This window comes from Fukomys damarensis, unplaced genomic scaffold (assembly GCF_012274545.1).
Source record: "Fukomys damarensis isolate Sample0158 unplaced genomic scaffold, DMR_v1.0_HiC HiC_scaffold_32, whole genome shotgun sequence".
Lineage (NCBI taxonomy): Eukaryota > Metazoa > Chordata > Mammalia > Rodentia > Bathyergidae > Fukomys > Fukomys damarensis.
Genome location: NW_022900944.1, coordinates 32,010,352 through 32,024,740, shown reverse-complemented (window position 1 = coordinate 32,024,740; position 14,389 = coordinate 32,010,352). Strand labels below are relative to the sequence as shown.

Below are 14,389 nucleotides of genomic sequence, written 5' to 3'. Positions count from 1 at the left end.
ACAGAGGAGACCACTCTAAGCATCAAGCAACTCATCTCCAAGTTGTTCCTTCAACCACTACCCATGCCTCTTCCTATTCTCTTGTATAAATACCAAAAGCCCACACTTTCCCTGAGAAATCAAACCTAAAACCTTAACTGAACCTTGAATCAAATCTAATTAGACCAGAGTGCTCCCAAGTTGGGCACTTCTAGCTTATAATTAAGTATTGGGAGACAGTCATCTCACACCCCATCCTCTAGAGTTCAGTACCTGTATGGTCCCATTTACTGCTCAGATCAGCAGATATGTGAAAGCCAAATTTTCTGTAGAATCTCCAGTGCATTTAAAATCTGGAAGTGATAGTAGGCTGAGCATTCCATGAGGTTGACCACCTCACTTCAGAGCCCACAGGTCACAGCTGCTGGTGTAAACAGCCTCCAACAGCCTCAATACCACCTACCTCTCTCCTAAAAGTGGTGCACACAGACAACTTCCCCAATACCTGCTACAGAGCTGACCTACAGAGAAAAAACTTCTCTCCCTGACTTGCATGAGCTGTGAGATGTGTGACCTGGGGATCCTCCTATTCCAAACAAGGGAAGTTTTAAAACCCACAAACACATCTGGAAGCTGACAGAGAAGGTGATGCAACACCTCAATGGCTGAAGGCAGAGGTGTAAGGCTACTGGGTGACTCCAGCAGGGAACACTGCTCTGAGCCAACTGGTGGGGGCGGGAGAGGGCCAGGCCCAAACCCCTGGAAGGAAAGCTGAACAGAAGGGAGTTGCTCCCAGAGACTTTCCTCTGTGTAGGTTGCACAAGAGGCACAGGGGAATATTCTGTAGGGAGCATTCAGGGAAGGGGGCCTGCACTGCCTCAGCAGAGTCCTGTCATCTTGCAAAACTCAGCTCACCTCCCATGTAAAATAGTCCTACATTCTTTTCTTCACAGCCAGCTCATGGTACTTGCTCTTTCTTGCAGTCAACTTTCTTTCCTACACAGTCAGTGCCCTTTCTAAGGACAAACTAGCTATGACTTTTTCTGCAATATCCTTTGACAACTATCAGTGATGACATCTGACAGATTTTTGCAGGACCAAAGATACAAACTGATGGCCTGCTAACTGAATCTGGCCCATGGCTTAACATATTTTGACATACAAAGTGCTGCTTAAATACGTGAACTATAGTCAGGCATGGTGGTGCACACCTGTAATCCCAACACATGGTAGGCTGAGGTAGGAGGATCAACGTGAATTCAAAGCCAGCCTGAACTACACAGCAAGACCCTGTCTCAAAAAAATGTGAACTAAAAAAAAAGTGAACTAGATTCCAACATCTTAAGATCAGGTATCTGGCTTCTCTTTCAAGTAGAATGGGGGCTGTGGATACATGGGATCCTCACTGTCTGTTGGGGACCAGCCATAACATGTATAGATTGACAGGGGCAGCCAGATGTGGTGGCGCACACCTGTAATCCCAGCACTCAGGAGGCTGAGGCAGGAGGATCACTGTGAGTTCGAGACCAGCCTGGGCTACGTAGTGTGTTCCAGGTCAGTCTCAACTACATAGTGAGACCCTGTCTCGAAAAACGTGTGCCTGCCTCGCAAGTCCAAAGGTCTGAGTTCGCTCCTCGACACCAAGAAAAAAAAAAAAAAAAAAAAAAGACTGACAGGGTCCAGGAAACAGGCCCTGCAGTCCCCAGACTGATGTTAACTTGCCTCAGGAATACAGAAGTATGCAAAAGACTGCAGACCTTCTGGCTGCATGGGAAAGCCATAATCATAGCTCTCCTAAGGCAAGATAAAATCTACTGCCATAAAATAAAATGCAGGTTGGGCTGGGGATTTAGCTCAGTGGTGCTGCCGCCTGCCTCACAAGTGCAAGGACCCAAGTTCAATCCCCACTATCAAAAAATAAATAATTAAACACAAAATCAAATAATAAAATAAAATGCAGACATCCAGGTATAGGGAAGGACCTTAACTCATTCCCTTTGAGATGCTAAACTTGTTCCCTATGGTACTACCCTTACTGCACTCTGTTCCTGGAATAGTATACTATCCTCTCCCCTACACGTCTGGCTAAATAATAAAAGCAGGTTCACCTGGAGTTCTTTGAGCCTATCCACCAGAGGCAGATTCCTCCTGGTCCCCCCTTGTATATTAAGTATTATCTCTGTCTCTTTTTTTTTTATTCCCCATCGTCCTCCCTTTAGGTATTCAGGGAGTCTGATCAGCTCCCAACAACTGTCACCTTGTAAAACTACACAGAAGAGAAGCAACTGCTGCCTGAAATGAGGCATATTTACTCTAGCTTACCCAGAAGCCCATAGAGAAGATGCTGGTAAGGTCCTGTCCATATCCCCTCAGCCCACCTCTGAGCTCACTTGCAGCTGCCATGCTTGGTCACAGCTTCCCACCACTAAGGACTACAGCTCCCTGATTCTCTGCCTAAGGATTTTTTCTGGTACTAACTGGCATTCAGGATAGCTCAGAAACATCAGAGATTTTTTTTTTTCCAAGTACTGGGGATTGAACTCAGGGCCTTGTGCATCCTAAGCAAGCACCCTAAACTGATCTACATTCCCCCAGCACCAGACATTTAATGTCCCCAAAGAAATTCTTAACCTATGAGAGTCAGTGCGCTGAAAAACAAACAAACAAACAAAAAGCACAGTTCCCTGGCCTTTGGTTAAAATAATTCTAAGGAATGTGCCATGTGATTACTCACAAGATGCCCAAAAGGAGTGAGTTCCAGAAGGGCAATCCACTTCAAATACCTGTTCCTGGCTTTCTCCTTTTCCTGCTTCACTTTCCCCAATCCTTTTCTTGCTGTTACTAGAATCACTGCCAACATAAATTATCTGCTTCCAAGTCCTTGTCTCAGGGCTCACTTTCAAGAGAACCCAAACTAAGACACTGTTAGTCTGTCTTTTTTTTTTTGGTACCAGGGATGGAACTTGGGCCCTTGCGCTTGCCAGGCAGGTGGCAGCTAAATCCCCAGCCCCACCTCTTTTTTGGTACTGGTGATCAAACGCATGACCTTGCACTTGTGACACAGGCACAGTGTCACTGAGCTAAATCCCTCACCCTTCTCTTTGTCACTTTTATATCACTCACCTAGCTCTCAGAGCATATCCATCTGAGAGCTGTTGGTTATATACCCTACCTCCCCAACATCCCTGGGGCAGTGGCAAAGTAGACTTACCTCCCCCAAGTAACTGTACTTGCCCCTGAGGATCTGCCGGTACAGCCGGGTGCGGTTGTCATCCTCAAAGGGCATGGTACCACTGAGCAAGATGTAGGCAATGACACCCAGCGCCCACATGTCCACAGAGTTGGTGTAGGGCTTGCGGACCAGGACCTCAGGAGCAATGTACTCAGGTGTGCCACAGGTAGTCTTCATGAGGCAGTCATCACCCTTCTTCCGGGCGCTGGCCAAGCCAAAGTCAGTGATGATGATCTTAGAGTCAGTGCCTGGGTGGTAGTAGAGCAGATTCTCAGGCTTGAGGTCACGGTGTGTAATACCTAGTGCATGCAGATACCGGACACCATCCAGCACCATCTGCAGCACCCTTGTGGCATCACGCTCAGTGAAGGAACCCTTAGCAATGATGCGGTCGAAGAGCTCACCACCAGTAGCTAGCTCCATCACCATGTATACACGCTCCTGGGTTTCAAACACTTCCACCAGCTGGATGATGTTGGCATGGCGTACCCGGCGCAGCACACGAAGCTCAGACTCACACACCTCCCGTCCCTCTCGATACTTGGTTTCAATCATCTTGATGGCATATGGCTGGCGGGTTGCCCGGTGTTCCACTCGTACCACTCGGCTAAAGCTGCCTCGACCAATCAGAGCCTTGATGTCATACTTAGCTGTCACACGTGGGTCAAACTTGGCCCTGTATTTTGCCACCCTGGCCCTTCGTGGTGGTTCTGAAGGAGGCTCTGTGTGGCCAGTAGCAGGGACACCAGTGCCAAGGGGTGAATATTGACTAGCAGCTGGAAACGCAGCCTTGAGAGGGCTAACACTGTCCACCTCTGTGATGAAGTGCTTGTACACATCGTTCTTAGTGCCACTGAAGGGTTCCACCTTCTTGACCAGATCCAGCTGGACATCCTTGGGTGGCTCAGGAAGGACCTTGCTTGTCCCACAGCCCATCACGGACAGGGGGGCATCCTCTCCAGTGAAGCTGGCAGGACCTGCTCTGCAGGCAGTGCCACATCTACACCTATCCAGACAGAAGAGGGAAAGTCAGCATAACTGAGGAATCCTGAGAAGCCATCTCTCCCCACCCTCCAGACTAAGTCCATTTAAGACAACACCTGGCCCTAATATGGTTCCCTAGAAAGATGACTTTAGCCCCTAAGCACTGAGTCCAGGCTCAATGGAGGGTGTAGATGACACCTGGGTCTGAGCTTTACAGCCATGGCTTATATATCCCTGGGTCTCAGTCTCATAGTACTTGTCCAACCTGACAGAGAGGTGGAACATGTACCAGGCTCAGTTGTTACCTCCACCTTTCTCTCCTCTGCCTGGGTCCCTTCTCCTAGCTGAAGTCTCCTATTTCATAAATGTTAAAAATCACCCTTATTATTATTCTGACTCATCTTTTCTGAAATGGGAGCGTGGGGTATTGGAGGCCTCCTCCAACAGCATCATTCATCAGGTCCCAGAAAGCTGCTTCTCCAGGCCTCCCTCTTGGAGAACTTTCCCAGTCCTCTTGCAGGGGTTGGTCCCCCGTGCAACATACATCAAACCATTACCCTGCTCTCTGCCTTCACCTCACTCTTTCCCAGATAGTTTCAACTGCTTTGCTCATGCATAACTCTCCATGAGTGTTGAACAGCCTGTTCAGGGCTCTCTCCATTCCCTAGGTCACCAGCAGCTGCAATCCTATGCAAGGGCCAGAGTTAGCTAAAATTTATCCCAGTGAACTTAGGACCACAAGTCTCAGCACACTACCACCAGGTAGCTACAAAACTAGCCTAGACTTCATTGAAAGGCATCAGAGGAAAACACCAGCACTTCTAGCTCAATTGAACACAGGCTATAGATCAGGTCACTCTGCTTCCTTGGCGTGAGGATCCAGGAACTCTCCCCATTTATTTCCCAGACAGAGACATTTGGCTATTAACACTTGGAAGGGTGGGTAGGATGAGGTGCTGAAGTTACTGCTTTCTAGAGGTTACTGACTTTCTACCTGGACTGCCATCTCTAAGTCTATCTGAGGGCCCCATAGGATAAAGAGAGCTGAGAATTTCCTACTAATTATAACATACAGAACTGAGAATGAAATGATCAGATCAAACATTTATTCAAAATCTATTAAGTGACAAGAATATAGGAGTAAGACATGATTTAATGTAGTTTATATTTTAACACACACACACACACACACACACACACACACACACAGCCAAGTGTGGTTGTACAGCACTGTAATCCCACCATTCTGGGAGGCTGAGGCAAAAGGACTACAAGTTCAAGCTCAGCCTGGACAACTTAATGACTTCTCAAGATTCTGTTTCACAGCCAGTTGTGGTGGCACACACCTGTAATCCCAGCACTCAAAAGGCTGAAGCAGGAGTATTGCTGCCAGTCAAGGCCAACTTGGACTACATAGTGAGTTCAAGGCCAGCATGAACTATACAGCCTGTCTCAAAATACCAAAAAAAAAAAAAAAAAACACCTATCTCAAAATAAAAACAAAAAAACAGCTGGAGATGTAGTCAACGCAAAGGTACTGGATTCAATCCCCAGTACCACCACCACCCCACCACCACCAAAAAAAAGTCAATAAGCTTATAGTCTAAGTGAAAGCACAAAAGCAGATAATTTGGGCTAGAAGTGTGACTTAGTGGTAGAACACTTGCTAAACATGCATGAATGGGCTGGGGATTTGGCTCAGTAGTTCTGCCTCATAAGTGCAAGGGCCCGAGTTCGATCCCCAGTACCATAAAAAATTAAAATTAAAATTAAAAAAACATGCATGAAGCCTTGAATTCAATTCTTGGCATCATCACCCCCTCCAAAAGAGGAAAAAAAAAAAAAACACAGGTAATTTCAATAGACCAAGGTGTTAAATTCAAGAAACAAGAGTTACATCCATATAAAATGACACTGGGGCCAGGCCTCAGTGGTTCTGTCACCTGCCTCGCAAGCGTAAGTCTCGAGTTTGGCCCCCAATATAAAAAATAAAATAAAGTAAAATAGAAAATAGAATGACACTGGGTTAGGGAAGGTTTCTAAAAGGAGGTCATTCCCACACTGAATTCTGATCAAGAATGAGTCAGATAAGCAGAGGCGGGAGTAGTGATTCAGGTAGAGAGAACAGTACACTCCAAGGCCCAGAAGCTCAGCATATGCATGGGGACGGGCAACACAGTGGTGCAAAGCCAGGACTACGGACTGAAGTTTTTGGAAAGTCAGCAGAAACAATTAAGGAAGGCAGTACAAATCCTGGTGAAGACCAGGGACTTCTTGGGAAATGACTGAGTGCTCTGGAAGGCCTCATACAGAAACAAAGGCAATCTAATGCAAGTTTAGAGAGAAGGGTGAGACTGGCCAAAGTAGACTGAAAAGGCCAGTGAAATGTGGTGCCCCAGAGAATGAAGTGGAACTTAGAGATGTCAATGCACAACAGACAGAGGTCAGAGGCTGAAAATAAGGGAAATAAGCACTCCCTTAGTGCTTGGGTAAAGGATCAGTAATGCAGCAAGACACAGTCTGAAAAGTAACGGGAAGAGTTTAGTGTTAGATATGTCACAGTACATGCAAGTACATCCTTGTGCCACTTTTCTCTGGGTCACTGGATGTTAAAATTTAACATCTGAAAAGAGGTGGTCAGTATTGGGAACTTTGTGACTGACTGCTCAAAGAGGCCAACTCTGTAAACGAACAAGTCCATTGCTGAAGCGTATGTAAGACCTTCAAATCCATCAAAAAGAGACATTTGGAGCCACAGGTTTTTAAATCAGTGTGTGAATACAATTCCCAACATAAGAAAATGTTACCTTTCTTCACACAAATGGAAACAATTCCTCCACCAACACAAGCTCTTTAGGATCTGCTACAGTTCTTACCCAAAGTGGATTCACATGGAAAATTAAGAAATAAAGTTTAAACAAAGGCATTTAGAAAAGAGGTGTCTTTTCAGAGGCCAAAGATTAGAACTATGGACTTTGGAACTTTGCAGACATGTCTCTTCCTTCAGGAAAAGACAAGACCTCAACATAGTAAAGGGTTCCTCTTCAGCCAGTATCTTGAGGCAGAACACAGGGTCCCTGGCCGCTGACCCCAAGGCCACTAGATAAGCAACACTGACCACCACTGACAGGGAAAACAAACTGCATGCGTGACTCAGCACAGCCACTCTCAGATGTCATTTCTTCCTAGGGAGGAAGCAGGACTCTAGACTAACAAATAAATATATCTTCAGGCACACATATTGGCTTTTTTGCCGGGCGTGGTGGCGCATGCCTGTAATCCCAGCACTTGGGAGGCTGAGGCAGGAGGATCACTGTGAGTTCGAGACCAGCCTGGGCTACATAGTAAGTTCCAGGTCAGTCTCAACTACATAGTGAGACCCTGTCTCAAAACAACAACAACAACAACAAAAAAAAATATTGGCTTTTTTGGTTGAAATGTGCAGACCTAGTCTGATCCTGATGAGAAAAAAACTAAGGTTTACAAAAGAAAAGGCCTGATTTTTCAATTTGAACAAAGCCTATACTGTGACCTAAAATTAGCAGTAAGAGAGCTACATTCATTCCAATTAGAAACACTTCAAAAGTGGATTACTGCTGATACTCTCCCAACCCAACCACAGAGACTGAAAGCAGAGAAAAGGTGCTAGCTCTGAAGTGGGGGAACAATAGCCTCCAGGTGATCACAGCTGTTCGACACTACTCATCTCTGGTAACTTCTTTTCCCACATAGGTTGGGTGAAAATACAGACATCGCATCAAGAGTAGTGACTGGTACAATTCATGGGAAACAAGACAGAGCCTTTTCCTGCTTCCAACGCTCTTGTATATGCCCCAGCACAGTCACTAGGTTGAGTGTTGGGTGGGGCAGGATTAGAGACCTCCTAGTCCATAGCTCCTAGGAGGTCACAGTATGCCAGTTGTAAAAAGTCACCAGGTGTGGTAGCATCCGAATCTATAGTCTGCTTCACACCTTCAACTTAACAGGCTGATGTGAAGCACTCCTCAGGAATGTAAGCATACTGGACAGTGCCAGTAGGGGTGAGCATTCAGCACTACTGTCCTCACAGGCCCTCTACAGAAACAGCAGGCCAAATGAGGCAGGGAGACTTCTTCAAAGCCACTAGACAGTGGCAGCAACACATGGTCCCAAGACTCCTGGTTTCCTATCCAGGGCTCCTTTCATCACACAGGAAAGACACATCAGAAGTGCCTAGGGCCAACAAAGCTACGGCCTCCCCTTCCCTACCCCACTGAGCAGGTACATCAACACAACTCTACAAAGCACCTTCTCTGAAGAGTCTTCAGAAATCTCAATTCCAACTATGATCTGGGTCTGCTGCTCACTACTCTACCCTAGACTGCCTTTAATTTCTACAGTGGTCAACCCCTTGAAAAAGGGGCCACTTCTCGGGTTTTAAGAACACCCTTGATACTTAAAAAATACCAATAAACTCAGGAAAAAAAAATACCTTTGGTACCTAGCAAAGTGCTGAGCTCATGGTACACATTCACTGTTGTCAACAATTAATAAAATGTGGTCTGCTCTTTGATTTCTATTTACTATGAGGCAATAACTCCAGAACCTCAGAAATTTTCAAGGGCCAAGAAGAGTGCAGATCAGTGGTTAAAGAAAAGCTCTTCTCTAGGCACCCATTAAAAATGTCCTCAAAAATGAATGAAGCCTGTTTGGGTATTACAGACTATCTCAACTCCAAAGTAAATTTGTCCACAAGCTTCCAGACCTAACTCCACTTCTAAGAAAAGCCAGGGACTCAGAAGCAATTTCCTGGCCACAGAGGCCAAATTTGTGAATGTCTCCCAGGAATAAACCATAGGCACATATCCCTCTCCAACACCAGCACGCAAGATTTTTCTCCACAGAAAAGCTTTACAACCTTTGGCCTACAAGTATCTCTATTTTGCTTCTATGTTTTAGAAGACTGTCTGCCAAAAATCAAGTAGGCAGAAATCTCTCAGTATTCCCAGAAATAAATAATTGCTAAGTGGTACTTCCAACTATCATACTTATAAGAAGAAATACAGGCCAAAAAAAAAATCCTTTCACTATAGACAAAATCCCCTTAACAAGGTTCTCTGTATACTTTAGGCAGAACTATATGATTCTTTTTTTTTCCTTTGTTTAGTCTTATGAGACAGGGCCTTGCTATGTAGTCCAGGCTGGCCTCAAACTCACATTCCTCTTACTCCAGATTCTTGAGTGTGGGGGTTAGTGCATTTGCCATATTTCTTCTATAACAAAAAAACTGACCCAGCAACTCCACCTCTACAAATACTGAGCTAGGGATGTAGCTCAGCAGTGCCAGGCCTGCCTGGCAAGCACAAGGTCCTGAGTTCAATCCTGATACTGAAAAAAAATTCAAATATGGGCTGGAGATTTAGCTCAGTGGTGCCGCCATCTGCCTCACAAGCGCAAGGTCCTGAGTTCGATCCCCAGTACCCAAAAAAAAAAAAAAAAATTCAAATAATAAAAAACACTTCCGTAAGTACACAAAGTTATATAGGTATAAAGAAAGTATACAAAGAAACTCATGACATAGCTGGGTGTGGTGGTGCACACCTATAATCCTAGCATTTGGGAGGCTGAGACAGGAGGATCACTACAAATTCAAGGCCAGTCTGGACTACAAAGACCCTGTCACGAAATCTTATGAGGCTAGAGGGAGAAGAGAGAATAAAAAATAATTAAAATGTACTATGTACATGTACAAATCCCATCCAATTAATATAATTTTTATGTACTGCAAACATGTTCTAATAAAAAAATTTGAGATCTGGGGATTTAGCTGAGGGCTGCCATGCCAGCCCTACAAGCACAAGGTCCTGAGTTTGATCTCTGGTAGGAGGGGATTTGAAGCTGGGCATCATGGCGCACACCTATAATCCCAGCCCTTAGAAGGCTGAGGCAAGAGGATCACAGCCAGTTTGAACCCAGCCTGGGCTACATAGTGAGTTCAAGACAAGCCTGAACTACATACTCAGACACTGTCTTAAAAAAAAAACAAAAACTGGGGGCTGGAATTATAGCTCGGTGATAAAACACTTATCTTGCATGTGTGAAGCACTGGGTTCAATCCCCAGAACAGCAAAATAAATAAAAAGGAAAATTTTTAAATGAAAAACTGGAAACACCCCAATTATCCAAGGTTGGGAATTTAGCTCAGTGGAAAGAGTGGCTATCTAGGAAGCACCGGGCCCTGGGTTGATTCCTCAGCACAAAGAAAAGAAAGAAAAAACAACCTTCAAAGGGCACTTCAAATCTAGTAAAGGCTCTCTCTAGATAAATTTTCTCCCAGAAAATGAAAATCCACTTTTCTACCTTAGTCTCACATCAAACATGACAATAGAGGGCATTACCAAGAATTAGTGATGACCTAGTCAACACAATCCAGCCTAATACTTACTAAGAGATAGCTGCAAGGAAAAGGAGTTCAAATAAATTAAGTCACTCTCCAGCTCTCAATAAGCAGAACTGCTTACCTTCTTCTACAGCTGTAATTCTCAAATTTTCTCCACATGCCAAGACATACACAGAGAATGGATAAGACCCTATATCAACAGAAACAGCTGTCTCAACTATCCTGAAGTTTAATGGGTTAATACTTTAGCATACCTATAGCATATTCACATCAGCATATAGCTATGAATCTGTGAAGAGGATCAAAGTTGCACATATAACATGCTTATACTTACAAAAGAAAAGGGAAGGCCAAACTAAAGTCCCACTCACTTCACTAAGAACCTGTGACTGACAGAGAATGCCAGCATCTATTTCAGATTCTAGGCACTACAACCGGGAAGGTCACTGTAATAACTTTCCTGAAGGCTGCACTTTCTCTAGCTCATTTATACAATTTAAGTACAGAATTGCAAATAGACCTAGATAAGACAATTATTCAACAATCCCACCTTCTAGTGAGTTAGCATTCCAATTCTCTTATAGGAGAATAGCTGTGTTTATCTTGATGACAAGCAAGCGTAGTATAGTCAGATCTTCCTCTGATAACAAGACCCTGAAGAAATCACATAACACAAGGCAGCTTCCTACTTGAAGTTCAGTCTAAAAATCAAAACTTATTAAGATGAGATTTTACGAAGTATTGTGACACGTGCCTATAATTCCAACACTTGAGAGCCTAAAGCAGGAGGACCAAAAGTTCAAAAAAGGCCAGACCAGGCTATATAGCAAGACCCTGTTTCAAAAAATAAAAAACGAGCCAAGCACTATGGCACTCTTGAGATGCTGAGACAGGGGAATCAAAACCTCAAACTTATTGAGATCATCTCAAACTAAAAAATAAAAAACTGGAGAGGTAGGTGGGTTCAATCCCCAGTACCACACACACACACACACACACAAAAGATGAGATTTTTCTGTGACTAAGAATGCAGCTCAGTGGCAACACACATTTGCCTAGCATGTGCAGGGACCTGGGTTAAATCCCCAACACCACGAAAATAAGATTTTCTTTTGACAAGGGACACTATGGGAAGAATAGTCAAACTTCCATTTACAGAGTCTCAACTTTGCTAAGCATCTTATATACACTCTATCCCCATGAAGTAGGCAGGATTACGTATTTCTATTTTAGAAGGAAATCAGCCAGGCATGCTGGTGCATGCCTGTAATCCTAGCACTCATGAGTCTAAGGCAGGAGATGGCCATATGAAGCCAGCCTGAGCTACGTAAGTTCAAGGTCAGCCTGAGGGACACAGTGAGTCCCTGTCTTGAAAAAAAAAGAATTAGAACTCAAAGAGCCTCAGGATCTCAGAAAAGATATGATGAATGTTATTATTATGTATGTCTAAAATGTACCAATAAATATTTTGCTATTAAAAAATCTCAGAAAAGCCAGAAACTAAGTCTAGGCCTTTCTGATTTTAAAGCTCACACTTCTTTTTTTTTTTTTTTTTTGGTACCAGGAATCAAACTCAGGTCCTTGTATTTGCGAAACAGACAGCAGAACCACTGAGCTAAATCCCCGGCCCTAAAGCTCATGCTTCTAACCAATAAAATGTACTCTGTTCCAAGGTATAGGGAATGAGACCACAACTGGAGTCCAAAAGGTACACCCCTTCCCAATGGAAAAAAAGGGACAACAGTTTCCTACAGCACTGAGGCAGATCTTCAACCAGGAAAGAAAATATAGTCACTTGGTTTGGGTTTTAGTTTTCATTCAAAATGCAGATTTCATGCCAGGCATGGTGGCAGCAACTGGGAGGCTGAGTGAGGCCAGCCTGAACTAACAGTGAGACCCTGTCTAAAAAAAAAAAAAAAATGCAGATTTCTATTCCAGATCTTCTGAATCAAAATCTTAGAAAGCAAGGGCAGAGCACAGGGTTCTGGGTTCAAACTCCAGAACAAAATACATGAGAGGAAGGGGAGGAGCAGGAAGGGGGGAGAGAAGAGGGGAAGGAAAAAGAAAAGAAAAAATAGGACAGAAGATGGATGAGAAGGAGCAAAGTACAAATACGCCAAAATGAAACCTATTAATCTATATAATGAAAAAAAAAGAATGAAAAATAAAAAGAACATAAAAAAGAAAAAAATCTTAGAAACTCTTCAAGTCTATACCTTGAAAAGTTACTTGAATAGGTTTTTTTAGACCATCAGGTAGAGGCCGCAGTACCTACACACAGGTGTTTGCCGTGGTTATCCCAGTGCTTAGCCCTGACAAGTGCCCATTATTATAGCTGAATCTGCATCCATTCATACATAGGTAATATATTCCAATAGATTTGGTAAATGCTACAGCTACTAGAGCCCCTACTTTAAAAAAAAACAGTAACAAAGTTTTTTTCCAGAAAGTAAAAGTGAAGAGGGTGCGGTGGTGACTGGCTCTGCAGAAGGAGCTGGGGCTGAGTAAAAGGGGGAAAAGCAAGATAAAAGAACACCCTGGAGAAAGCAGACAGGCTATCATAAGGAAAGCCATGACAGCCTTGAGTGCCTACTTTACTCCAAGTACAAAGCCAGACAGATGTAGAAGTAAAATCGTCACGTGAGATAACATGATATACTCAAGCAGTAGCGTGGTGCACGGGGGAGTCAATGTTTATATGTTAATCAAGGGAGGTTTTTTCAAAGAAATGATATCTTAGGTGGACTTTAAAGGACACATGCACGTTTTCCATGGAGGCAGAGTGTAAGAGTATTACAAACATATCTAAAGCACAAGGGAATGAAACCACAAACAAGAGACTCACACTCCTACCACAAACTATGTGATGGGAGTACAAAAGTGCCCACGTGTTAGCCGAGTGCGGTGCCACGTGCCTGTAATCCCAAGATTCTGAGAGGCTGAGGAAGGATCTAAAGTTTGAGCCTAGGCTGAGGATTTGGCTCAGTGGTGCCGCCACCTGCCTCGAAAGCACAAGGTCCCGAGTTCGATACCCGGTACCAAAAATAAATAAATAAATTTTGAGCCTAAACTGGGAGACTCAGGGAGACCCTGTCTCAAAATTCAAAAATAAAGAGTTGGGGGTGTAGCTCAGTGTGTAGGCCCTGGTTCAATCCCCAGTATGGGGGGAGGGGAAGTGCCCAGGTGTCGACTGTAGAGTTAGGCTTTTAAAAGAAGTAATGAAGGGGTTATTTCGATTTGCAAGTGGGAATTAAAAGATCAATAACTTCTCTGAAGAACAACGTGTGGGCTAGGCTTCCCCTTGCAAGAATGACAGGTTTGCAGGAAGGCGACTATGCTGGACCCAGGCCTGTTTTAGTCCAGCACCCAGTATAAGGAAGCAATCAGTTGCCCCATCAGACTCTGGTGTTCAGCTGCAAAGGAAGGGTGTGCAGTAGGCGCTGGACAAAAACAGGCAAAGATCGTCACCAGGTTAGGTCGGGCTGACACGCGCTGGTCGCTGAACGGCTAAACTGCAGGCACAACAGCTGACCACTTCCATCAGGCCCGTTAGAGACGGGATTTCCAGCTTGTCATCCTTTTTCAAGGCTAAGCCAGTCTTGGGCACCGGGGACCCCGAGGAGCCATCGCCAGACCTGCTCTCTGGTTCTGCAGTCCCCAGTCCTTACGGGCCGAGGGCTACTGGCTGCGTAGAAGCAGGCCCCTGTGCTCCCGGAAACGACCGCGACTGCAACTCGTTAGCCCCTTCCGCCCGCCGGCCACCAGCCACCGCCCTGAGACAGATCGCCTCACCTCGCGCGGGCGGCGGGCTCTTC

The 14,389-nt window shown here is 44.7% G+C and overlaps 1 protein-coding gene across 1 annotated transcript in view; it reads right to left on the bottom strand.

Annotated features, from left to right (window-relative positions):
* The window catches only part of Pskh1 (protein serine kinase H1), a 29,735-nt gene extending 15,346 nt beyond the window's left edge, over positions 1-14,389 (bottom strand). The window contains exons 1-2 of the mRNA XM_010612279.2: positions 14,367-14,389; positions 3,191-4,217 (exon numbers count right to left, since the gene is read on the bottom strand). Of these exons, the coding sequence (XP_010610581.1) occupies positions 3,191-4,147 (957 nt within the window). The 5' untranslated portion in view covers positions 4,148-4,217; positions 14,367-14,389. The remainder of the gene's footprint in view (positions 1-3,190; positions 4,218-14,366) is intronic.